The sequence below is a fragment of the Phyllostomus discolor genome, chromosome 14 (genome assembly GCF_004126475.2).
Source record: "Phyllostomus discolor isolate MPI-MPIP mPhyDis1 chromosome 14, mPhyDis1.pri.v3, whole genome shotgun sequence".
Taxonomy (NCBI): domain Eukaryota; kingdom Metazoa; phylum Chordata; class Mammalia; order Chiroptera; family Phyllostomidae; genus Phyllostomus; species Phyllostomus discolor.
In genome coordinates, this window is record NC_040916.2 from 44,619,372 (window position 1) to 44,644,995 (window position 25,624).

The following is a 25,624-nucleotide window of genomic DNA, read 5'->3' on the forward strand; positions in this document are numbered from 1 at the left end:
ACAGGCAGAGGGACCCTTTTAGTCTGGTAACAGTTCATCTGGTACCAGTAGGAGGTGCCAGGCAGTGTTACAGACCCATCTGGGATTAGAAACCATAAACGTGCACTGGCGTGAACCGGCAGAAGTGTGAGATTTCCCCCAGCAGCGCTCAGCTGTCTGGGTGTGGGAGGGACTGATCAGAGACAGGGCTCCCGGGACAGGCTGCTTTCTGTTCTGCGCTCTGGCGAAGTAAACAAACGTAGATGCAGAATTCTGTTTCCACTCTCTCAATACACGAAACCTTCAGAACTCAAAGGCTGGCCTTGTCTTTCCAGACTGGAAAATACCCTCTGCTGAAGCCCTTACCCAAGAAGACTTCCGCCTTCACCCCCTTGCCACGGGAAGACTTGAGGGGGATCGGTGAATTTCCTAAAGTGTGTACAAATTGTGTGTGTGCGCATGAGCATTTTTCTGGGAAGAGTTTTCACAGCTTCCACCTGATTCTTAAAGGTGTCTGTCATCCAGAAAGGCAAGATCCCTTCACTTGGGGATGGGTCCTAGCCATGGACCACTGTGTGGCTCCACTGTGTGGGTCAGGGCCGGACTGAGGGGCAGTCTGGGCCCTGCTTGTGGACAAGAGGTGGAGGGAGAGTTCTGGACGTGCTGATTCCAGGGTCAGAGGCCTCGGCTGTGCCTCTTGGCTCCTCGGTTTTCTCTTTTCTGGAAAAGGGGAATGATAATCACAGTTCCTTATCACAGAGGACTGTTGTAAAGATTAAGTGTGTTAATACATGCAAACGCTAGGACCCTGCCTGGCACTCAGTGAGGGCTGATTTTTATCATAACGAGTGGTTGGTGATGTGTCAGGAGACACATTCAAAGAAAGCGTAGTAGCAGCTAATCTTATGCAAAGAACACAGTCTAGGCATTCCCTTCCCTCTGATAAGTCCTTCGTGAGCCTGGGCAAGTTTCCTAACTGCTCCGTGCCTCGGTTTTCTCATCTGTGATATGCAGATGATAACAGTAACTATCTCATAGGATCATTGCATGCTTTCTATGCAGGGCCAGGGCAGTGACTGAAACTCACTAAACACTGGTATTAATGTTATTATTATTATTACTGCATAGATAATAATAATAATTTCCTAGGGCTCCTCATTTTGTGCGAGGCCCTTCCAGCTGGTTCCCATGGCCTTTCCTCTCAATGACATCTTCACAGTCACTTCACATACACTGTCTGCCCCACCGAGGCTCTGGGGAGTGGAGAACTGAGACCCAAGGACAGTGAAGTGACTAACCCCCAGGCCCCTCCACCTGCGCCCTTCCTCACAGTATGCCCTCCAAGAGTCTCCCCTTCTTCTTTCCTTTCCTACTCATGAAATTCCACACTGACCACAAAGCCATCCTAATTGCCCCAATCCACTTCTCTGCCCCAATCGTGTGACGCGGTCACAGCCTGCAGTCACGGCCACTCCCCTCTCGCACTGGACTGCTGACCCCTGGGTGCAGGGCCTACCCAGTCCTACCTCCCCCCCTTTTTTTTTTTTACATTTCTCAATTTTTTTACAAATTATTTTTTTCAGAGAGAGGGAAAAGGAAGGAGAAAGAGAGGGATAGAAACACCAATGTGAGACAGAAACATTGATTGTTTGCCTCTCATATGCACCCGGACCCAGGACCAAACCCACAACCCAGGCCTCTGACCTGACCAGGAATCGAACCGGTAACAACCCCCACCCCCTCTTTGGGGTGATGGCCAACCACTTGAGCTACACCCATGAGGGCAAGTCCTATCCCTCTATTCCTTTTACTGTATCTATCACCATTCTTTGCACAGAAAATGCCTTCTCTAGAGAGCAGCTGAGTGAAGGAAACTAAATACTGGACAATTCCACTACTGCAAAGCCCGCACATGTGGAAGGGAAGTAGGGAAGAGTCACCAAAAGGCACTGTGGGCTAAGGGACTGCACACAGTCCGGACACAGTAGGCCGTGGAGAAAAACAGGACTCTGATCCACAACAGGCAAAACCCTGCTCAGGAAACCAGCTCAGGAAGTGAGACTATCTCTAGTAACAATCCAGGAAGCTACACAGTAACTTCTGGAACAACTGGCTCAACATGGCCAGGACTTGATAAATAACTGACAGCTTCCCTAATTTTTGTCTGCATTTCAATTTAGAACCACCTAGAGAAAGCCAGATATGCCCTCCCTCCCAGCCCTGCAGGGTACCAGGCTCCCAGTTCGCCTGCCGGCAGCCTGCCCCAGCCGACAGCCTCCGGGCAGGGCACGCCCGAACCTTCCCCTTCTCCACAGCACAGCGTTCCCACTCCAATGGTCAAAACGCGAGTGACCACAGCGACTCCCTCACCAGAGCAAGTTCTGAATGAGCAGACTTTGCTTTTCTCATTTGGTCGGTCTTCGTTTATTTCCAGAAGACCCAGGCATGAAAGGGCAGTGAGCAGAGGCCCAGAAAGCCCTCCATCACTTCCCTTGTCCCCGGGGGCGGGGCTCTGGGCCCTCCGACAACGCGGTTGCTGGCTGCTCCACTGGAAACGCTGATCAGACTTTGGACTCGGTTGAGCGAGAGCAGAAGAAGCCAAATTGACTCAGATTAAATCCCCCGGGCATAAAATCATAAAGGAGTTTTTGTTAAATGCTGATTGGGAGGGAGGAGCTCCAGAGATCTGGGGAAAGGGTAGGACAGCTGGGACTAGAGAAGGAGGGAAAGCCAGCAGCTTTGCCTGCAGCCGGAGCCTGGAGCTGCCTTGGTGGGACTGCCCTGAGTTAAAGTTAAGATGCTTATCTAAACTGCACCGAGATTCTTTACTCAATCCACAAATATTTGCCGAGTGCGTAGTGTATGCCTGGCACCGTTTTAGGGGCTGAAGGTGTGACCAGCAAGGCCACTGACAGTGTGCAGCCCACACTGACATTGTGTGGGAAGACAGGCAGTCAATGACTACACCTATGAGTTAATTTCAGAAGTGGTAAGTTCCCTTTCGAAAATAAACTGGGATGAGGTGATAGACATAGGGTGATAGAAGGCGGGGGCAGGGCACAGCTTTAGGAAGCATGGCATGGGAGCTGACACCAGCAGGAAACCGCAGTGCAGCTGTCAGGGGACACAGCTTCCCAGGCAGAGGGCACAGCTTGTGCAAAGGCCCTGAGGTGGGACCAGGTTTGATACGTTCAACGAGCAACAGAAGGCAGGCTGGTGTGGCGAGAGCGGTGTGATCAGCGGTGTAACGGCGGCGGCCTGGAGCCCCGGGGACGGCTCTGGTCAGACAGTGCACAACGGGCCTTCCTGGCCCTTTTAGGAGTTTACATGTCGCCCTGACCCAGTGGCCCAGGCGGCTGGAGTGGCATCCTGAGCACCGAGGGGTTTCGGGTTGAGCCCTGCAGGGCGCATACCGGGGTTGTGAGTTCGATCTCCAACAAGGATCCTCTTTCACGTCAATTTTTCTGTCTCTCTCTTCCTCTATCTGTAGAATCAATAAACATATTCTCGGGTGAGGATTTTAAAAACATTAAAATAAACTAATACTTTTTAAGTTTAGGTTTTATTATAAATATAACAGGAAGTCGCCGAAGGAGGGCACTGAACGACCGGCCGGCCCGCCTGAGCTCTTCCGTCAAGGCCTTAGATGAGCTTCCGGGGCGAGACGCTGTGCAGCCCCGGAAGTCGGGGCGTGACCCCGGGGGATGGGACGGTCCGGTGCTGAGGCCCAGCTGCCAGAAGCCACGCCAGAATCCCTTGCTGAGTAGGACAAAGCGGGCCGCAAGTGTGTGAGACCCCCTAAAGTTGTACACGATTTTTGTGTGTGTACCATCTTGTAGAGAAGAACCAGGAGCGTTGTTAGAGGAGTTTCTGTGACCAGAAGCAGACAGAGGAGGAGAACGCTGGTCTGTCTGCTCGCACGCGCGCGCGCGCCAGCCAGTAAGGACACACAGATGTTGCCTCAGAGGAGGGGAGCGGGCGGGGGAGGAAGACACTTCACACTGCGTGCCCCATGCACACGCTTCACCTATTTTTAAAAACCCGCCTCAGTGTGAAGGACTGAAGCTGGAAAGGAAGGATGGGTGGGGAGGAAGGTGCAAAAGTCTTGGTGTGGCCGGGGCGGAGCGGTGACGAATTCCCTGGTCCCGACTTGACCCACCCCACCCCACCCCTAACCTGTGCGCACAAGCCCCACTCTCAGGGGCTTGTCTCGGGGAGGCGGGTGGGGGGCACACCTCGCCAAGCCCACAGGTGGCTGTGCTGCCCAGCGAGCGCCAAGTGCCCTGTTCTGGGAGAGTGGCTGCGACGGAGCCCCTGGGGCTGCCCTTTGCTCGGGTCGCTGAAGCCACTGCCCTCCTCTGCCCACGCCCAGCCTCTGCTGAGCCGTCACATTCCTGCAGGGAAGCCCCGGCCCCCTCATCACAGACCCCTGCTGAGCCCAGCAGGAGCTCAGGGCTCCGATTTGGACGCATCTCTCAGCTGCGTCCGTGGAGGGTCCACTCCCAAAGCCTTGGCTGGTCATTTTGCTTGGAGGAAAAGTTCCCCTTGCTCTGCCTGGTCCGTGCCCAGTGCTAGCCGGGCAGATGGAGGCCGAGATGGGCATGTTTTCTCTAATCCTCCCCAGATTCTTGGCTTGGATTCGCTTTGCCTCCCCACAAATAGGTCTGGACTGGCCTTCAGGATCCACCTGTCCTCAGCAATCAGCCAGTGGGCAAGGACCCACCGCCCTGAGGTGTTCAGATCCCCAGTAATCCAGGGACACGAGTCAGGGAGTGGAGTCAGCTGCTGATGATGACAGGTCCCTGGCAGGGCACCGAGCAGGCCAGGGCCTCGTGGTCCCTGGTCCCTACTCTCCCTACTCAGGGAGGGTACCAGGTCGATCAAACCACGGAGCTGCCCTCCTGCTGTGGAACTATGGAAACCTTTCAATAGCTTCCTCCTGGGACCACCGCTGTGGTGTGGGTGCAGGCACTCACACTGGCATAGCCACACAGAATTTCACCGCTGGTCAGCTAACTCTCCATGGAGTAATGACACCAGCCAATATTTGTTGGGACTTACTGTGTGCCAGGCACTGTTCTGCTAATACTGTGTTACCATCTCATTTAAACCCCACAGAATCCCGAGGCAGCGGGATGGAGACCCCCCCCCCCCCCACTCAGCCCGTCAGCAGGGAGCTGCGATGGGGCCCCGTCTGGGGCCCAGCGGCCAGAGAACAAAAGCGCAGATCCTGACAGGTCCGCACACTGGGATCTGAGCACAATGTGGGGCGCCTGTGGCCTGGAGTTGGGACATGGGCCCCAGGCTCTGCACCCCCAGACCTTGTGACTCCAGCAGCTCACAACCTCCTGGGGCAAGGGGGCGTTTCCTTCTGTAAAACAGGGGGCAGCCTGCACCTCACCAGCCCTCCCAGCTCCGAACAGCTGCAGTAACTGTGGATAAAGGTTGAGCGCCTCCTGCTGGGATTTGCACCTGAAAACCATGACTGAGCCGGCCAGCCCTCTCCTTGCCCTGCATGCTCAGGAAGGCGCTGTGGGGTTGCTGGGCCGGGGCTGGGAGGCCTGGGTTCTGGCTCTGGTTCTGCTTCCGGTGTCACAAAGAACAATGGGGCATCTCCGGCCTCATTGTTCTTACCTGATCAATGAAAGCAGAGTCCACCAGCCCACCCCACTTTATAGGGCTCTGGGGGCAAAGCAAATGAGATGGTGACTCTGAATCACCATCGGAGACCGTGAGGCTCTGTGGGTGCTGGGGAGTTCGGGGCTGGATGTCTGCTGACCCTCCACCTGCCAGTGTTTCCCAGTCGCTGAGATGAGAGCAGGACCTGAAGTGGGAGAATGGCGGGTGGGACTGGGCTCACAGAACAATCACCGCCTGGGTCCCGGCCCCCCCTCCCGGGGCAGCAGGAGGCCCTTCGAGGAGGTGGAGGAAAGCCAAACAGGATGGAGATCGAACTGCCTTCAGCTCACCAGGTGAGGCAGAGGACACTGGGAACTCAGAAACAGGGGGTTTCCTTCCGATGCTGGCTGGCCCTGTGCTGACTCATCAAAGGCAAAGCCTTGGGGAGCTGACCTCAAACGACAATTCGTTTGTTAGAGATTGTAATCGAACACCCACTATGCACCAGACACTGGAAAATGGCTGCAGAATGGCAACGGGAAGCCCTGCTGTTGAGTTTAGGTGCGCCCTGTGCACCCCTGGCGCCCGCAGAGCCAAGGGGCTGCCTGTGAAGTGTGGTGGTTGCTGCAAAGTCTTAGCTCGAACCTGAGGTCTCTGAGCAGCAACCGCCATACTTTCCGGCCCCAGGAGAGCAGGCACCGCCCTAGAGCCCCAGCAGTCCCGCAGCGGCCAGTGGTGGCAGCCGGAGTCGGAGTCGGGCGCCTCTGTGCATGTGCGGGCAGGTGACCCTGGGCCGGTGGGTGCCTCCTGCCTCAACCTGCACCTCGTCCACAAGCCTCCACCCTGATCTGCCTGACTCCAGCCCTTGGAATGTGCAACCTTCCCCCTGGTGCTGGAGCAAGATGCCTGCTGGGCTTGTGCTCCTGGTCGTTCCCTCACCTTCAGCTCCTCCGGGAGCTTGCTTACCCCCCAAATTAAACATTTCCTTCTGTGTGTATCCCCAGTTCACTGGGGCCAGCGGCTCAGTGGACAGTTCTAAGCATTTTGCTGAAGTTTCGCCTCATGGCATATGCCACATAAGCGGTGACTGAAATGTTATCGGGTAGTTCTCAATGCCAGGTCCTGCCGGGGAAAACCCAGAAGAGCAAGGCAAGGCCCTGCTCTTAGGGATTTATAAGCTAGTTACTGAAACGTAGTGGCCCGAGGACACAGCCCGCTACAATACCAGCCTGCCATCCGGCATGTGGGTTACAGAGCTGGGTGCAGCTGGGGGGCGAGGGCGTGCCCGGCCAGCTTCCACTTCTTGCAAGAGGTGGCATTTGAGCTGATCTGGAAGAATGAGTAGGATGGGAGGGGAGGGAGAAGGACAGAAGGCATTCCACGGATGCCACGAGCCAAGGGTCATGCATTTTGTATTGATCGATGTCACTGTGACCCATGTAGGAGGTGATGGCTTAGTCAGGTGGTGGTCACAGAGCAGACGAGGACACTTTGCTATGTGAAGGACAGCATGTCTTTGAACTAAGAGGACTGAATTCCATGTCTCTGACATGGCCCAGGATCTAATTCTGGGTTTGCCAGAAATTGCCACAATCTCTTCCCCTGTAAACGAAGGCACTGGCCAGACTGACCTCTAAGTTCCCTACGGGTCTGGAATGAGGAGAGAAAAGGGGGACGATGACTCTAGGACTTTGAAGAGCAGCCCCGATGAGAGGAGGTGAGAAGTCAGGAGACAGAGCTGCTTTGGGAGCAGAGCTCGGTTTTACATCAGTTGGGGAGACCCCTTAACGACCCTTCCCTCCCCTGGGTCCCTAGTCCTGCCGGGCCCCCGCCGCTCCCCTCCTCCCTGGGAGCGGGTCCTGAGCCAGAGAGGAACTGGGCTTTGCTCCAGGAGCTCCGTCTCCCCTCAGGGAGTAAACACCTCTGCCATCACCTACACCATCTGAGTGTGTTCACAGGTAAGACAGGTGAGGCAGGAGTCCCCTAAACTGACGTTTCCACGGCCCCGGGGGAAAGGGCTCTTGAAACAGAAATGAGGGTCTTACTGAGAAATAAATAGAAGTGTGCTTCCCGCACACCCGTGTGCCAGGACCCAAAGTAGTTCCTGGTTCACTGGTAAACTCCCAAGGAGTGGTGTAGACCAGGGGGCCTCAAACCGGGTGTGCATAGAATCCCTGTGAGCTCAGGAACAAGATCACGCAGACCAGGCACCAGGCACCTGCATTTTTGTCAGCCCTGCAGGCACCTTCAGGCGCACCCAAGTGAGAGACTCCCTGGCCTGGAGACAGCTGCTGTGGCCAGGGTTTGGAGCTGGGAGAGGGATGGAGAGCGGTGGTCCAGGCAGGTGAGGGATTCAATCAGAAAAAGAGGGAGCTGGGGCTTGGAAGGTGGATGTCCCAAGTTCAGGAGAGAGGGAGGGGGAGAGAGTTGCAGGAAAGGAGGCCCTGCCTGGGGGGCTGTGGCCTCAGGGCGAGGCTCTGAGTGCCGGGCTAGGAGTCAGGACCAGATCCTGAAGCTCCTAAAGCCCGGGAGGCTGTGAGCAGGAAAGGGAGACCCTTTCTAGCACCAGGAGCAAATGTAGCTCCTCTACCCACTCGGGGCCCTCAAGGTGTCTGAGGTGAGCCTGGGCTCACGGTCAGAGGGGCGAGCCCCTCAACTCACTCTGGCTTCAGAGCCCGCCCTGACTCTTTGGTTTCGGGCTCAAGTCCTTGGAATGTAGAAAATTCTGCCTCTCTCTTGGCTGCCCTGCCCGCGTCTCTGGCCACAGTCTCCAGTCTTGTGCCCTGATTCCTACCCTCTTATGTTTGCCTTTCTTAGGCCGTCGGGGCAATCCGTCATGGTTATTTTGACACCAAACTGGCTTTCCCTGGGCACAGAGCAAGGGTCACACGGGGAGGACGGCCCCTTCCTCGGGCAGTCCTGAGGGCGGAGTCCACTGTCTCCAGCCGGAGGGCAGCGACAGTGCCCTAGAGGAAGAAGCCGTTTCTTGGAGCTCAGGTGGTAGAAAGAACCTGCTCAGATTCTGGCCCCTGGGATCCAGCACCCACTCGCCTGATCCTCCCTGCTCAGCTCTGCAAGGGACATCTTCCTCCAACCACGGAGAGAGCCCACATCACCTCCAGAGCCTGCTACTCTGCATACCTCTGCTTGGCTCAGAAAAAGTTCTTAATTTGCTCCTGGAATTAGGACTGAGTGTGGGAACTAGGCCCCATTATCACATGGACCTTTATTCTCTTGTAGGAGCCCCTTTGGGGAGGGAAGACGGGTTTCTGTCACCTTCCTCACTTGGGACAAACTGCACTATTTCCTGCTTTTCATTCACATCTGCAGTTGGGCTTGGAAGTGGTCACAGTACAGTACTTTGTGTGGCCAGTGTATTAAGTGCGATTCCAGACTCAAGAACGAAACAATGGGTTGCTCTGTTTTCTCAAAATTCTTGGAACCCTGCAGCCCTGTCCCCACCACCAGGTAGCGCCGGCCCTTCTTTCTGGGGCTCAGCCTGCTCCCCAGAGCATCTTTGTCCTCGGCAGCCACAGTCCAAACCTGTGCCAGCCCACAGCACCTCCCATTCTGGTCCAGGAACACCAAGGTGCAGGAGCCGGCCCAGCCGGGCCAACACCACAGAACTCGGTCCTGGCGGTGTGTCTGCTCCCAGATTTCTCAGTCGGGAAGAAGGCTCTGCCCAAACAGCAACATCGCTTTTTCCCCAGCCCCTGGCACAGAGGCCAGGCCACTACACGCAGCCTGCTGCGAGGGCCCATTAATGTGTGCTCTGTCACCAGCCCCGCCCCAAGAGTGCTCGGGGCTCCAACACAGCACCGTAGACTGCAGAGAACTCCAGGCATGTGATGGGCAACTTTACATCTTCGCACGTGCAGAGTCTTTTATTATTACTATCGTTGTTGTTGTTGATTTTAAAGACAGATAAATGGGTGGGGGGAGAGAAAGAGAGAGAGAGAGAGGGAGAAACATCAATTTGTTGCTCCATTTATTCATGCCCTCACTGCTGGCTGTTGTGTGTGCCCTGACTGGTATCAGTGTCGGGATGACGCTCTAACCAGCTGAGCTGCCCGGCCAGGGCACAACGCAGAGCCGTGACCTATGTGGCAAAGGAACTAAAAATAGATTTGAATAGCATTGTTAATCATAGCACTGGCTTACTTTTTTTTTTACTTTTATTTTTGATTTTAGAGAGAAGGGAAAGAAGGAAGAAAGAAAGGGAGAGAAACATCAATGTGAAAGAGAAACCTCCACTGGCTGCCTTCCACACCTGGAACCTGTATCCCAGGCATGCGTCCCGACTGGGGAATCGAACCAGTGAACTTTCGGTTTGCCCAGCCAACTGAGCCACACCAGCCGGGGCCTGGCTTACTTTTCTATGTGAACCCCCACCCACACCCCCTGGCTCTCACACACATTACCATTTTCATTTTGTTTTTTACCATAGCGTATGAAATAGATACACTGGGCCCTGATGTTCCTCTCCAAAACCCCAGGATGCGGCTGAGCGGAGGCTTGTCAGAGGGACGGGTCCTGGCTCATTGCTCCTCATTCCTGGTGATGCGCTCCATTTTATTACATCTGCATATCAGTAACGTCCAGACTCTAATGGAAAACATATCATCTGAGGAATCTTCCCAATCTAGCAGACTGTGAATATCCTTAAATATTCTGGAGGCCTAATCCAGAAGCTCTAGCTCGTGGCCACGTTTCCCAAACCCGTGTGTAAGAAGATGTGCACCCTTAACGCAGATGTCAAAGTGCCAATGGTTTTGTAAACTTAATGGTTGCCAACGTTACGTCTGATCAATTCATTCAATTCCACAAACATTTACTGAGCATTTCCCGTTTTCGGAATGCTGATGGACAGACACACGGCTCAGGGCGGTATCCAGGCAAAGTCTGTGCCCAAGGGACCTCAGGACCTGCTGAGAGGCAATGGTAGATTGAAATTTGGAATCAAAACAAGAAGAATCCTGCCCTGGCTGGGGTGGCACAGTGGATGGAACACCTGTCAGTAAACCGAAAGGTCGTTGGTTCAATTACCAATCAGGGCACATGCCTGGGTTGCAAGCTAGGTCCCCAGCTGAAGGCGTGTGAGAGGCAACTGATTGATGTTTCTCTCCCTCTCTTTCTCCCTCCCTTTCCCTTTCTCTAAAAAATAAATAAAATCTTTAAAAAAATTTTTAAAGAATTCTCACTTTGGGAGCTTCTGACCAAGTTCAACATCTCCAGAGCAGTGACCAGAAGACCAGAATATTCATCCACGTCTTGATGCTCCTCTTACCAGACAAGTCGCATCCTGTGTCTTTGTCACTTCATCACACCAGAGCCAGCTCAGCCATGACGGGGTGAGACAACCAGAAGGTGCTGGGATGTGCCCAAGAGCTGGGCAGCACTCACCATATCTCATTCATGGGCTCACCGTACCAGCATTAATTAAGTACCTACTACGTGCTAGGTGAGGTGGTGAGCATAAGAGTAAACCTGGCCAGGTGGTCCCCACGCTCTAGGCTCCTTGCCCAGGTGGTCACAATAGGCTGTTCTCAGAACTCTTGCAGGGAGAGCAAACTGGGCCAAGGCAAAGCCAAAGGGTCAGAGGAATGGCATCGGTGAAAGAAAACAGCGAGGAATAACATGACCGGACACTGGGAGTCCACCGCTACTGACCAGCCCCGTGCGTAGCAACTGGGAAGAGAATGGCTCTTCTCGAACAAAGGAGCTGAGCAAACCACGATTCCGAGAGGCAGAAAGGCAAACAAACGCCAGGCTTCCTGAACATGGTTGTCGCTGTGGCCACAAACCAAAACCAGTTTCACGTTGGTTTCTGGCCCCATCTGCCCCCACTGGTGTTAGCATCGGTATTATCCTGGAACAGGGACGTCCCATAAGAAACACTGGTTTACAATGGTATCTAATTCAACACAAATACAACTTCCTTGGCTTACAAGGGGAAAAAATTAACCTAACTCAGCTACATTTCTCAGAAATTTCACTTGCAGCCCTGGCTGGTGTGACTCAGTGGATTGAGTACTGGTTGGCAAACTGAAAGGTCGCTGGTTTGATTCCCAGTCAGGGCACATGCCTGGGTTGCAGGCCAGGTCCCCAATTGGGGCGTGTGAGAATCTGATGTTTCTCTCCCTCCCTTCCTCTCCCTAAAAATAAGTAAATAAAATCTATAAAAAAATTTTACTTGCATACAACATATACTGATAATAGCTTCTAACTGTGAGATTTGGGGCAAATTACTGAATTTCTCTGTGTCTTTGTTTCCAAACCTGTTACGACAAAGACTGCATACTGAGTAAGTGCTATACCCAGGCTAGCTGCATTATTGAGACAGGCCCACCAATTCTACCTGGCACTTCACTGGTTGCCAAGGCATAGGAAACTCTTTCCTCACTACGGAATCTGCAGACCACCAAGTCAGGAGAGGCGACAGCTGTAGCTGATCTCATGATCTCTTTGGTCTGCAGCCACTTTTTAATGGAAAGGGCTATTTCTGACCTTCAGTTCACAGCAGTTAAAAATGTCAAAGGCAGACCTTTCCCATCCTCCCAGGCTCCCTTCTCGCTCTGCTGTCTTCAGTCCCACCTTCCTGTCCGGTGCTTTGCCTCCTTGCAGATGAGTGAATGCTGACGGGGTGCGATTGGGGACCACAAAAAGGTCCCTGACCTAAAACGTCTTCCCGTGCCCCGTGGGCTGGGCATTCCTCCCTCCTCCCGGCACTCTGAGGTCTGAGCAGAGGGGCTCCGCTCCAAGTCCGAGACTATAAATATGCCTCTTGGTGAGGGCTGTCACCGACAGCCCCTAGATAAACCAGTCGGCCTGGGAGGGGGACACTAATCTGCTATCCGTCCAGGCTCGTCGGGAGCACAGGGCATTTTGAGGAGAGGTGCAGAGTTAAGGCCTGCAGAAAAACCCGACTTGGTCATGTTTCCTGTGTTGTGCTTGGTGTCTTAAAGGTCTGTGGTTGTTTCAGTGACTTTTTACTATTTTAAAACCAGAGTATTTTATAACTTCTCTTGATAAATGAAAACAGAAAAACAGAAGCTCTAGCAACATTGTCCTGCATCCCCACAACCACAGGGGTCTCTGGTGTCCCCAGCCAGCTCACCTGCCTGCCCACGGGCCTCTGAGCTTGGGAGTCGGGGGGGGAGAGTCGGGAAAGCAGGCCTGGGCAGCTGGGACTCATTTGTCTGTTCTGTAACATTGCAATTCTAGTATTTCCTTCAACCCTACAAATAGAAAAATGCAAAACACAAATACAAAATATGAAAAAATATTTTCCAAACTAAAAAGAACTCAGGTATTTAATGAGAAAACAAAATATGCCTGTTAAACTTCAAGTAAGGGTACAACCTCCTCACGTTGTAAAAGCATTTTATATTTGCCCCTCCCTCATCTCAGAGATAACCTGGCTGCTGTTGAGTCCAGCACTCACTACCCTACGGCTGGCTGCCTCCGGCGAGACCCAGCTTGCGAGGGCAGAGCTTGTCATCGCACTGTGCCCTCATCGCCAAGTGCTACAGGTGCCCAAGAGCGGCAGGCAGGCGAGCCCGGACCAGACCGCGCAGTCCCCTGGAGCATTCCCCCGATATGCCAGGGCTGTGGGTTTGATCTGTGGTCAAGGCACAAACAAGAATCAACCAACGAATGCATAAACACGTGGAACAACACACCAATGTTTCTATCTCTCTGAAATCAATTTTTAAAAAATACTGAGTAGGCTAAAAGTACCCAACTGTGACTCATGAGTAAATGGCAATTTAAAAAAAAAGTTAGTGCTGGCTGGTGCAGCTCAGTGGGTTGAGCGCGGGCCTGTGAACCAAGGGGTTGTTGATTCCCAGTCAGGGCACACGCCTGGGTTGCAGGCCAGGTCCCCAGTGGGGGACACATGGGAGGCAACCACACAATGATGTTTCTCTCCCTCTTGCTCCCTCCCTTCTCTTCCCTCTAAAAATAATTAAAGTATTTTTTAAAAATTAATAGTAGTAACCACTTATTACCTAGTCTATGTAAGCCATATATATTATTATTTTTAAACATAACATAACTCATAACAGCTAACACTTGTGGTTAAAAATTCAAACAGCATATAAAGGTATAGGGTACAACGTGAAGGCTTATTTTTTCCTCCCCACCCCCGCCCCCCATTCCAGGCGTCACCACATAGATGGAGTTTGGGGGGCATTTTTCCGGATATGAATGGATACAGACATACTTCCAAACCTATTATACACACACACACACACACACACACACACACACACACAATATCAGATCAGCCCCACTTTACAGACGAGGAAACTGCAGTACAGAAGAAATGAAGCATTCGCCCAAGACCACAGAGCTGGCAGCTAACTACTGGTGCTGAGATTCAAATCCCGAAGTCAGCGCGTTCCTCCCGCTACGCCCCGGTGTAAAACTTTATGGGCGAGGAAACCGAGGTTCATAGAGGTCCCCGACCTGAGAACCGCAGGGCGCACGACCCAACTTGGAGGCACAGGGCTAGCACGACGGGCTGCGTGGAGGAGAGGGCCTTGACTCACGCGGATCCGGGGCGCGCGAGGCCATCCTGGCCCGGTTCACACACCCCATCTGGGGCCCCGACTCGCCCACGCTGCTCGGGAACAGGGACCACGGAGCCCCTTCGTGCCCCTCGCGGCGGCCCCCTCGGAGCCCCCAGGTCCGGAGGCCTGGGTCATGCAGCCCCGACTCCCTGCCCGGCCTAGCGCCGGGGCCCGGGGACCGCGCAGGGGGGCGACGCTGTCTCCCAGCCGGCTGGGACCGCCCGGTTTCCCCACCTGGCGCCGTCCGCGGGCCACCTCGAGTGGGTGGCCTCGGGGAACCAGGGCTGGGGGTGGGCCGCCGCACCCCGGGGGCCGCCGAGGGGCGCGGGCCGGGCGCGTGGCGGGCGTGGCGGGGGCGTGGCGGGGGCGGAGCCGCGGCCGGAGGCGGCAGTGTCCGGAGCCCGGCTCAGGGGCAGCTGTGGCCACCGCGGAGCTGGGCTGCCTCGAGAGAGCGCCCGTGCGCAGAGGGGCTAACGGGCCGCCGGGGCGGCGCAGAGCAGGTACAGACCTCCCCTGGGACACCCCGCCCCCGGCCCCGGCGCCCTCTCTCCCGGGTCCCGTTAGGCCACCCGCCCCGCGCCCCCGCGCCGCCCCCGCTCCCTGCGCCCCGCGGTCGCGCCCTAGCCACGACCCTGGCCGCAGCTCTTACAGCCTCGGAAGGTCCTCCAGTCCCTGGGGTCGAATTCCTGGGGAGGGCGCTCTGATCCCGTGGAACTCTGCCCCTGTCACCCGGGAGGAGAACCAGCCAAAATCCCCAGCAAGTCACACAGTAAAGGTGGAAAACACACCTAGGACAGCCTCGCACGCGCCGGCGCCGCCTGCCCTCCTCTAGGGGATGGTGTGCCCCGCCGCCACCAGCCGCCCCCCCCCCCCGCCCCCGCCCCGTCTCTCCTAGAGTTGCGGGACAGGGGCACCGGGAGGGATGCAGGTGGGCGCCCGGGGTCCAGCTCAGCCTGAGGACTAGAAGGAAGGGCACCTGTTGGGACGGTCCTCCAGGGCCCCGGGACGGAGGGCACAGTGAGGACCAAGGAGGTCTACCCAGGACAGGGGCTCCTGCCAGCCGTGAAGCACGCTGTCCAGCCCTCCCCCGCCGCAGTGCGACCCGTTTCCCAGCGGTGAGGCCTTCCTGGGGGTAGAGGGGCTGGCCCTGCCCAGATCTCTCTCCTCTTTGATCTGCCCCGGCCAGCGTGGAGGTGTGGCCAGGAGGAGCCCAGGTTTGTCCAGACCAGCGTCCAGCCTGGCACTGGGGGACCACATCTGACCTCTTCTTTCCTCGTCCTGGGCAGTGAGACACACCAGATGGGGGACGTGAAAAGGGGTAAAAAGCACTAAGGTGTGTCCTGTTTCTCTAATGGAGGGGCTGTCGGCCCCCTGCCCAGCTGTGCAGGAGGGCCGGGGTGGGACTTTTCCAGAGAGGGAGCCAGGCCTGGCCGGGGCCCCAGGAGCTCACGTCACCCCCACCCCTCACTTCTCCAGGGAGCTGCCGGAGCCAAAGCCAGCTCAGGACAGGATTATGTGTACTGGGTAGACCATGGAGAGAGAGGCATGACACGGACCCCGGGCAGCAGAGAGAGGCAGAGTCAAGAGAGGGAGTGGAAAGGGGACCCCAGAGCAGAGAGGGATGGACGGTGGCCGTCACCCTCGTTTCTCCTTTCCTCCGACCTCAAGGAGCGGAGTCAGGGGAGAGAGTGGAAGGCTCGGGTGGAACCTTGGCCCTTCTCTGGAGCCGATACCCACACCCTCTCGTCTCTCCCCTTCCATCAGGGCGGAGTGCTGACCTCAGTGGTCAGCCCGGCCAGGGGAAGGAGCAGCTATCAACCACCCCCTCCCCAAGCCCCAGCAGCTGGGGTGACCCAGCAGGCCAGGCTCAGCCATGGTGATCCGCCCTCAAACTCCCAAGCACTGGTCTCAGGGAGGGAAGGGACTGCGTGTTGCTGTCCTCACGCACATTCCTGCCCTTCCCTCTGTCATTGTCCCGCCCCTGAGCTGGCCCACCTCGGCACTGGCTCCTTGGACTCCTTTCCCGGGTGCCTTTCAGATCCAACAGAAACATTTTTTTTTTCCTGGAAAGCATAACTAAGAGTGGGATGGAGAGTGGGGGTGGGAAGGGCTGGTACCAAGCAGGAAGGGGCTGGGGAGCGATGGGGGGGCAGTGGGAGCGGCAGGCTTTGGGATCGGGGAGGGTTCCAAGCCCCACTTTCCCCACGGCCTGATCAAAGCTGGACTTCGGGAGGGCTTCTGGGCTCTTCAGGATGGCAGCCCTGTGACTGGGGAGTGATGGCAGCTACAACTGCACCTCTCCTTCCCAGGCACCCCCCACCCCGTCTTTCAGAGTCACGCCTGAAATAAGCCCTCGTTGAACCAGTGCTGGGTGTTGGCCCTGAAGGAGGTGGAATTGCAGAGGGGACAGTCACCTGCGTCTCCCGAGATTAAGCCATCAGCCCACTTAGTTTATCCCTCAGCTAAAAAGTGCTTGAGGCCGGCAGACTTGTGCCCGAGTGTTCCAGAAGGACGTTAGCTAAGAAGGGAGGGAGAGGCTTGGAGGCAGGTAGGAAACAAAGCCCCAGGGGCTTCCTGCCAGCTCCTCAAGGGGGCGCCTGTCCTGCCCTCACCACATCCTCAGTCCTCTTGGGAGGACCTCCAGCAGGGCGGGAGAGGGATGAAGACCATCCTAAGGCAGATGCGTGTGCCTGAGCTGGCCTAGAAGCAGTTCCTGGCTGGGACTAGGGAGGAGCTAAGAAGTTCCTACAGGGCTGAGGGGAGGAGGCTGAGCCTGCACCCTCCACCCTCCAGCCTCAGCAGCTGGACAAGGGCAGCCAGCCTCCTCTAGCTCACCCTGAGGGTCATACAGGGATGAGCCAGTCTTCCCCACCCCTCCGTCCTCACTTCAGACGGCCTTCTGAGGAGCCATCCCTCCCAGCCCGGCTTTCGGGGGTAACCAGCCGGCTTCTGTCCCTGCAGAGCGCACCTCCTCCACGTCCAGATGTCTGAGTAGTGTGTTTACTTCCGGCCCCTCCTCCCTTGCCCCATCAGAGGGGAGCGATGGAGAAGTGGGCGGGCAGGTAAGTGGTGGGCTGCTGGGCAGAGGGGTGGCTCTGTCCTTCCTTGGAAGTGAGGGAAAGGAGATCACTGGGAGGGGTGGGGGGGAGTGATGGGTAACTTCTGCTTTCTGAGAAGTTCTCTCATCAGGATGACAGAACTTCTCTCCTGCTGGGGGTGAGGGGCAGTGACGCACGCAGTGCCACCTCTGGTCCGACATCCCCGCTCTGCCTTTGGTTTGTAGGCCCCGGTTCGGTCTGATGCTGCTTCTGTCCCTCCCTCGGCTCTGCCTGGATCAGGAGGTGAGCCAGGGGCCAGAGCTGCGGTCCTTCCATCTCCCTCGGCCTCCCACCCACTTCTCGAGGGCAGGGCATCTGATGAGCTGGGGCCCTCTCTCTCACGCTTGGCTGCCTCCTGCACCCCCTTCTCTCCAACTCCCTAGCTCCTTGCCAAATAACACCTCTGCTGCTGAGTGTGACCTTGGGCTGGTAACCACCTCCCCGAACCCTGAGCATTGGACTGGAGCCCTATAGGGTCCCCCTAAAGTCATTCCAATTCTGTTTGACCTTTTTGTCTACATAGGTGTTGTCTGGACATGCTCTTCAGACACCCCCTGAGGAGGGCCAGGCCCCTGAGGGCATCTGGGGTCCTTGGAACCAGTGGGCCTCTTGCTCCCAGCCATGCGGGGTGGGGGTGCAACGCAGGAGCCGGACATGTCAGCTCCCAACTGCTCAGCTCCACCACAGCCCGCCCCTCCCATCCCGGCCCCCAAGACATCCAGAAACCCTGCTCCCCCGAAGACAGGGCCCCAGACCCCAACCTCCCCGACAAACCCTCCCCCTGTACAGGCCACCGCCTCGGGGAAGAGGTGGCCCACTTCGAGGTCCTGCTTCCCAGTCAGGGAGAGAGGAGGCCCAGGAGGCTCAAGGAGCCAGGAGGTGAGAAGTCGGGTTGGAGGGAAGGGGTGAGCCTTAGGCAAGGGGCGGGGCTTGGGGTAAAGGGGAAGGGGAAAAGGACACGGGGCTTGGGGTGGGGCTTATCTCTGGAGCTAGGGAGTAGAGGGGGAGGGGACGCAGGGTCAGAGACTGCCAGAACTGTGACCCCGTGTCCGCCACACCTTCTCAGATCTCGGGTTCGAGACCCCATCAAGCCAGGAATGTTTGGTTATGGGAGAGTGCCCTTTGCTTTGCCGCTGCATCGGAACCGCAGGCACCCCCAGACATCCCCCGGACCTGCGTCCTCCCAGACCGCAGAGCTCCCTCCATCCCTGCCTCCGGGAGCAGAGCTGTCCTCCGCAAACCACACCCCTCAAACTCAGCTGCCTCCTGTGGCTTTCTCTGCTCCCACCCTGTCCCCTCCAGCAGAGTCCCCAGGCACGGAGGCTGCTGGGACAGAGGTGCCCCCTGGGGGCAGGCCTGCCTCCCCAGGACCCCAGCCCAGAGCCCAGGCCTCTGGCACGGAGCCTCCCCCATCCTCTTCCTCCTCCTTTGGAGAAAGTGGCTCCTTCCACGTGTCCCCTCAGCCAAGAATGCCAAGTCCCGGGGACTGGGCCCGCTCCCGAGCAGTAGAGAGACACCCTAATCCTTTCCTTCCTGCCCCTCGGGGCCGAGGCCCACAAAGCTGGGAGCACTGGAGGCCTGTGGGGAGTCTGCACGGGCCCCTGGCCGAGTCCACCCCTCACCTCACAGATGGCTGGCTGCCTCTGCTAAGGGCCGGCCCCCACGCCAGCTCCCAGTGGAGCCTGTTTGCTCCCAGTAGCCCTGTCCCAAGATGTCCTGGGGAGAGTGAGCAGCTGAGAGCCTGCAGCCAAGCGGTGAGTTCTTCCTTGGACACCCCCCACCCCCATTACTGCTTCCCTGACCCCGAGTCTGGGTCCTCAACTTGTCAGATCTGGACCCAAGGGGACAGGCCTTCCATTTGACCTCCTCAGGGTAAGGGCCTTGGAGCCCCCCTGCAGACCTGACTTCGTCCCTGCTCCCCAAATCCAGCCCTGACCCACACCCCCATTTTCCTCCCCAGCTTTGACTCCTCTGTATCCCCCCACCTCAGCCCTGCCCCCCTGAGCAGCCAGACCCTCGGGCCCTGCAGTGTGCCGCCTTTGACTCCCAGGAGTTCATGGGCCAGCTGTACCAGTGGGAGCCCTTCACAGAAGGTGAGGTTTCTAAGGGGGGCTTAAGACTGGGGCGTCATGGGGCAGGTGCCACCCAATCTCCCTGTGTCTCCCCTGTAGGCCCTTGCATTTCTCCTGTGCCATGTCTTCTCTCTTATGTCCCGGGGCCGGGGTGAAGGGACAGCACAGGCCTGGACAGGGGAGGGGGTTTCAGGCAGGCTCAGATGCTAGCGGGTGGTCAGCAGAGTGGCCAGGCCGGGAGCTGATGGGTCCAGCGGTGCCCTTCGGTTTCCTCTGGGAAGAAGTCCATCCCGGGAGGTGAAGTAGACAGCATGAGAGGGACGCCGTGGGAGAGGTGACAGCAGGCGGGGGTGCGCCACGGATCCTGGGTGGGGTCCCATCACTGGCTCCCATGTCACCGCCCACTCGACTTCAGGCCTGAACCAACTTGGTACCAAGGTGACCCCTCGTGAGCTCTGAGCTCACATAATCAAAGGTTTCCAGGAACTCTCCTCTTTCACAACCCTGGTCTGTGACCTACGGTGACCTGACCCGAATTCTAAGTGACCCTCAAATGAACCTTTCAGAGTACAGAGTTGTCACGTTCTCTTCATCCACAGTGACCTGGGCAACCTCTGGATGCCCGATAGCTACCGTCAGCCAAGCGTCTGCCAGGGCCCTGGGCCTTTCCCCATCAGCCTTCCCCCAGGGGCCCAGCTAACCAGCCTCCCGCCCCGTCTCTCAGTCCAGAGCTCCCAGCGCTGTGAGCTGAACTGCCGTCCCCGTGGCTTCCGCTTCTACGTCCGTCACACCGAGAAGGTCCAGGACGGGACCCTGTGTCAGCCAGGAGCCCTGGACATCTGTGTGGCCGGACGCTGCCTGGTGAGGCTGGGCGGATGGGGTGTGCGCGCATGCACACACACACACACACACACACACACAGTCTCCCCATTTATTGTTACAAACACAGGACACCAGACTCGGGTGGAGACGAGGAAGGGTCTCACCCGCCAAGCTGGGCTGAGCAGAGCCAAGAGGCAGGCGCGGGAGGGCCCCCTCGGTTCCAGCCAGGCTGCCCTGAGGCTGGCTGGGGGTGGTGGTGGGGCTGACGGAGGAACACATTCTCCCTCGTGGTGCGAAGGTGGAGATGCGTGGAGGGCCACGTGGTCCCAAGGGGACCAGGCTGAGGGGGGAGGTGGCCCCCGGCTCACCCCGCTTTCCCCCAGAGCTCCGGCTGTGATGGGATCCTTGGCTCCGGCAAGCGTCCAGATGGCTGCGGCGTCTGTGGTGGCGATGAGTCTACCTGTCACCTCGTCTCAGGGAACCTCACCGACCGGGGGGGCCCCCTGGGCTATCAGAAGATCCTGAGGATTCCTGCGGGAGCCTCGCGGCTCCAGATCGCCCAGCTCCGGCCCAGCTCCAACTACCTTGGTGAGCCCTCCGGGCCCCCCAGGTCTCGGGCTCCCCGGACTCTCTTCCCGGTCTCTTGGTTCTGCCCCCAACACCCCACGCGGCCCAGCAAACAGGCCCCATCGTGGGGAAGGAGGAAGCCAAGCGAGCACAGGGCATCTGAGGCTCTGAGGGGTTCAGGAAGTGGCGGGGCGGGAGAGCATGACTCACCTCCTATGTCCTGGCCCACCCCCTCCAGCACTCCGAGGCCCAGGGGGCCGGTCCATCATCAATGGCAACTGGGCTGTGGATCCCCCTGGGTCCTACTCGGCCGGTGGGACTGTCTTCCAGTACAACCGTCCTCCTCGCGAGGAGGGCGCGGGGGAGAGCCTGTCGGCGGAAGGCCCCACGACGCAGCCGGTGGATGTCTACGTGAGCCGGGGTCTGGGGCAGCAGCGCCCCGGGGAGGGGCTTCCCCTGTGGGGGCAGAGATGAGGGGAAGGCTCGCAGCATGCACCCCTGCCACCCCCAGACACTCATTATCTTCCCTTTTCCTCCCCAGATGATCTTTCAGGAGGAAAACCCAGGCGTTTTCTATCAGTATGTCATCTCGTCACCTCCTCCGAACCTGGAGAACCCTGCCCCAGAGCCCCACGTCCCCCAGCTCCAGCCTGGTGAGACCCCACCCCCAGAGCTAGGAGGAGCACGGATGGGGAGAGGGGGAAGCATCTGATTTGCCTGCTCGACTCTCCCTGCACAGAGATTCTGAGAGTAGAGCCCCCACCTGTCTCGGCGCCCCGCCCCACCCGGACCCCTGGCACCCTCCAGCGTCAGGTGCGCATCCCCCAGATGCCCGCCCCGCCCCGCCCCGGGACACCCCTGGGGTCTCCAACCGGATTCTGGAAACGAGTGGGACACTCCGAGTGCTCAGCTTCCTGTGGAAAAGGTGAGGCCTCGCGCACCAGCCTGCATTCCTGGCGCCCGCAGCCCCAGCCCCAGCCCGGCGCTCCTGACGCGTGCCCTAGACCGTGGGTCCACACCCGGACTCCGTGCCACGTCGGGGGCCCCGCTGACACTGGACTCGGAGCCATCCCATCCCCGGCTTCCCTCTCCCCCGCTTCAGGTGTGTGGAGCCCCATCTTCCTCTGCATTTCCCGTGAATCAGGAGAGGAGCTGGATGAACGCAGCTGTGCCGTGGGCACCAGGCCCCCAGTCTCCCAGGAGCCCTGCCATGGCCCCCCGTGCCCCCCGTAGTGAGTATGACCTCCAGGGAGGACCAGGGTCCTAGCGGCGCAACAGTTGTCCTGGGCAAACGCACCCTCGCTGCCCAGAGGTCTCAGCTGGACTCCGCACACAGCCCGGATCTCCCGGCTGCGGAGAGACAGTGTTTGACGGGAAGGGCTCAGGGTCCGTAGACAGCAAGAAAATCCCAGCAGCCTGAGCCTCACCAGGGGGCCCCGACTCCAAAGGCCAAATACGCCCGCCCTCCTCGGAGCAGGCCCACCCCCTGTGTGTCCGCCCCCTCTGCGCACAGGACACCCCCACGCATCTTCCCTCTGCCGTCTCTGTCTGTCCCGTCCCCACCCTGCGCATGACCACAGCTGGGAGGCCGGTGAGTGGACGTCCTGCAGCCGATCCTGTGGCCCTGGCACCCAGCACCGCCAGCTACGCTGCCGGCAGGAGTTTGGGGGCGGGGGCTCTTCGGTGCCTCCCGAGCGCTGTGGGCACCTCCCGCGGCCCAGCATCACCCAGCCCTGCCAGCTGCGCCTCTGTGGCCACTGGGAGGTTCGCTCCGCCTGGAGCCAGGTGAGTGGGACCAGACAGACAGGCCTTTGGGGCCGGGGGCGGGGGGGGGGGGGGTGGTGGTGGCGGGATCCTAGGGGAGTCGGCCCCAGGGAGCCACAGCAGTGGTTTTCCCACTTATTTTTCATCAGCAGAAACTTTTTACCAACAAGATTTCATATGGAGCCCCAACCTACAAGTCAGATAAGAGCCTGAACCTGGGTTGGGGCCCAAAGTCCCACGCTCACCCCACAAAGCCGTGTAACGGCTGAGCCGGGGATCAAAGGCAGATGGTGGTTCAAAAGCCACAGAGCTGGAGGCTGGTGAGGAAGCCTGGACCCAGCTCCTCGGACCCTCTCGTCCCCTTAGTGTTCCGTGCGGTGCGGGCGTGGCCAGAGGAGCCGGCAGGTGCGCTGCGTTGGAAACAATGGTGACGAAGTGAGCGAACGGGAGTGTGCATCAGGTCCCCCACGGCCCCCCAGCAGAGAGGCCTGTGACATGGGGCCCTGTACCATGGCCTGGTTCCATAGCGACTGGAGCTCTAAGGTGGGCCCCAAAGCCAAGACACCCTATCAGAGCCTTTGTAAAACAGCTCAGTAAACATTTACTGAGCAGGCACATGCTACGTGCTGGACACTGCTGTTGCCAGGACCTCGGAGGTGAGAGAAACTTCCACTGTGGTCCTGGACTCCTGGCAGAGGTTCCCCTCGTCTGGCTGGGACCCTTGGGGCATTCCCTAGCTCCCAGGATCTGGATCCGGGACACACGGATCCTCAGCCCGCTCCTCTTCCCCTCTCGTGCCAGGCAGCCCCCTCACACAGCCCCGTCTGCTCTGCTTCCCAACAGTGCTCAGCCGAGTGTGGGACGGGGATCCAGAGACGTTCTGTGGTCTGTCTCGGCAGTGGGGAGGAAGCAGGAGCAGGAACCAGTGAGCAGAGCTGTGCCCCAGGAAGCCGCCCCCCTGACATGCGTGCCTGCAGCCTGGGGCCCTGTGAGGTGACATGGTGCTGGTACACAGGGCCCTGGGCTGAGGTGAGCTGCGAGCCTGGGAGGGGGCGCCTGTCAGCGGCTCACTGTGGGTGGTTGGGAGTGACCTGCTCTCCCTACTCCTTGCACACCCAATGCCTCTCCTCCCTCAGTGCTCCTCAGATTGTGGCTCTGGCACACAGCGTAGAGATGTCATCTGTGTGTCCAAACTGGGGACTGAGTTCAACGTGACGTCTCCTAGCAACTGTTCCCACCTGCCCAGGCCTCCTGCCCTGCAGCCCTGTCAGGGGCAGGACTGCCAGGACCGATGGTTTTCTACGCCCTGGAGTCCGGTGAGTGCCTGGTTGCCCTCCCCTGCTCAGCATGGACTTCCAGGGAAGGGGGGCTCCTCTCACCAAACCTCCACCTGTGCCCCAGGACAAGGCCAGCTGCAGTTTAACATTGTCCTACTCCCTGTACACCTGAGGATCAGGTGGCCCCTCTCCACTCGGGATGTCGTAATGCTCCAGGACAGCCCGCTCACATACTCCTGTCTGAGGAGGAGGAGCCTGGGCTGCAGGAAGAGCCTGGAGCACAGCAAAGGTCTGATTTGGTAGCTGGGGTCTCCCCAGTGTTCTCGCTCCTGCCAGGGTGGCGTGCAGACGAGGGAGGTCCAGTGCCTGACGGCCAACCAGACCCTGAGCACCCGATGCCCTCTTCATCTGCGGCCCTCCAGGAAACGGCCCTGTAACAGCCAACCCTGCAGCCAGCGCCCCGGTAAAGAGGCCCCTCTCCCTAGCTCCAGTAGAATGGAGGTAGCTGAAGTGTGGGTGGAATGAGAAAGGACCCGTGGGAGTGGGCAACACTCCTCCAGAGGGATGGGTCTTGGTGACTCTCTTCTGCCCACTGGCCTTCTCTGTCTTCAGATGATCAGTGCAAGGACAGTTCTCCACATTGCCCCCTGGTGGTACAGGCCCGGCTCTGCGTCTATCCCTACTACACAGCCACCTGCTGCCGCTCCTGCGCCCATGTCCTGGAGCGGTCCCCGCCGGAGCCCGCCTGAAATGGGTCCAGGAGACCCTCTCCTCATGGTTTCTCACGCCACCATCAGTCACCCATCAGTCAGCTCGCTCTGTACCCTCCGGCTCTCCAGCTTGTCCCAGTCCCACCAGGGACCTCCCCTAGAGTGGTTGGAGGTGGCAGGATGACTGACAGTGACTCTCTCAAGACATGTGTGATTGTGTCAGTGTGGTGGTGTGATGGTGTATGCGCACACCTGTCCCCAAATGTGCATCTGGGCCTGCAAGGATGTGTGTGCACTCATACGTGTGTGCCAATTCCCACAAATAAGTTAGACTGAGAAAGAAGGGGGAGGGGATGAAGCCTGTTCCCCGAGACTTTTCTAGGCTGAGAGGAAAGCAAGTCTGCAGCTCCTTAGTAATCTGAGATGCTTAGCGACTGCTGCCCCCGACCCCCCCAGTCCCAACCAACTTGTGCCCTAAACCTCAGTTCTCCCGGTCAGGCCTCACTCTTCTAATCACCCTCTGTCCTCAGACCCCTTCTCCCCTCACCTAGGCCCTGCATCCCTGCCTCTCCTAATTAATTAGCTAGGGGTAGGGGTTAGACACTGCCAACCCTGCCTTATCCCAGGAAGAGTGACTACCTCCCCAGAACAGGGACCAGCTGGGCAGGGGATGGAAAGAGAAAGGCTAAGAAAGGCCACCCAGCCCCTGCTCCCGCTCCCCACCTCCTGAAGTGGTTCCCACCCCAGAACTAATTTATTTTTTATTAAAGATGATTATGACAAATAAGGAACAGGCTCCTCTTTATTTTCCTCATGGGAACTCAGCCATACGAGCCACCTACGTAAGCAGTGCGCGGTCAGAATGAAGGGTGGGAAGGGGAAACGGCACTCAGAGCCCACGTAGAGAGAGTCTGGGCCCAGAAAGGCGAATGTGTGAGCCCCAATCACATGAGATCAGGAGCCTGGGTCAGGTGAAGAGGATCGTGGGCCACAGGCCTGCAGGTTGGTCACTGACCACTAGGGGCCACCACTTCTCCCAGTTTAGCTAAGGAGCTGGGAGCTTGGGTCCAGAGCCGAGGAAAAAACTGCCTGCTCTGTGGTGGGTGCCTGCTCTGTGGCAGGCTGGATCTTTCTGTAGAGTCT

General features: G+C 58.0%; 1 protein-coding gene across 3 annotated transcripts; it reads left to right on the forward strand.

Moving 5' to 3' along the window:
* The first annotated feature begins 14,562 nt into the window (after nucleotides 1-14,562).
* Nucleotides 14,563-25,268, forward strand: ADAMTSL4 (ADAMTS like 4). 3 transcript variants are annotated; one of them, XM_036015345.1, is made up of 18 exons: nucleotides 14,563-14,671; nucleotides 17,133-17,233; nucleotides 17,455-17,512; nucleotides 17,793-18,148; nucleotides 18,336-19,023; nucleotides 19,260-19,362; nucleotides 20,066-20,202; nucleotides 20,547-20,751; nucleotides 20,969-21,141; nucleotides 21,272-21,383; nucleotides 21,470-21,655; nucleotides 21,833-21,962; nucleotides 22,311-22,515; nucleotides 22,861-23,037; nucleotides 23,338-23,523; nucleotides 23,631-23,810; nucleotides 24,090-24,234; nucleotides 24,384-25,268. In XM_036015345.1, the coding sequence occupies exons 2-18, from the start codon at nucleotides 17,214-17,216 to the stop codon at nucleotides 24,518-24,520; spliced, it is 3,198 nt and encodes a 1,065-aa protein (XP_035871238.1). In that variant the 5' UTR covers nucleotides 14,563-14,671; nucleotides 17,133-17,213; the 3' UTR covers nucleotides 24,521-25,268. The 3 variants fall into 3 exon arrangements, with proteins under 3 accessions (XP_035871238.1, XP_035871239.1, XP_028359003.1); XM_036015346.1 differs by lacking the exon at nucleotides 14,563-14,671 and adding an exon at nucleotides 15,268-15,286; XM_028503202.2 differs by lacking the exon at nucleotides 14,563-14,671 and adding an exon at nucleotides 15,317-15,504.
* The last annotated feature ends 356 nt before the right edge of the window (nucleotides 25,269-25,624 follow it).

Bases quoted from the DNA above. Each gene is read 5' to 3' on its own strand.
- ADAMTSL4 (XM_036015345.1), top strand. From the start codon at position 17,214: ATGGAGAAGTGGGCGGGCAG. The intron at 23,038-23,337 runs GTGGGCCCCAAA...GCTTCCCAACAG, and splicing joins ATAGCGACTGGAGCTCTAAG to TGCTCAGCCGAGTGTGGGAC. The intron at 24,235-24,383 runs GTAAAGAGGCCC...CTCTGTCTTCAG, and splicing joins ACCCTGCAGCCAGCGCCCCG to ATGATCAGTGCAAGGACAGT.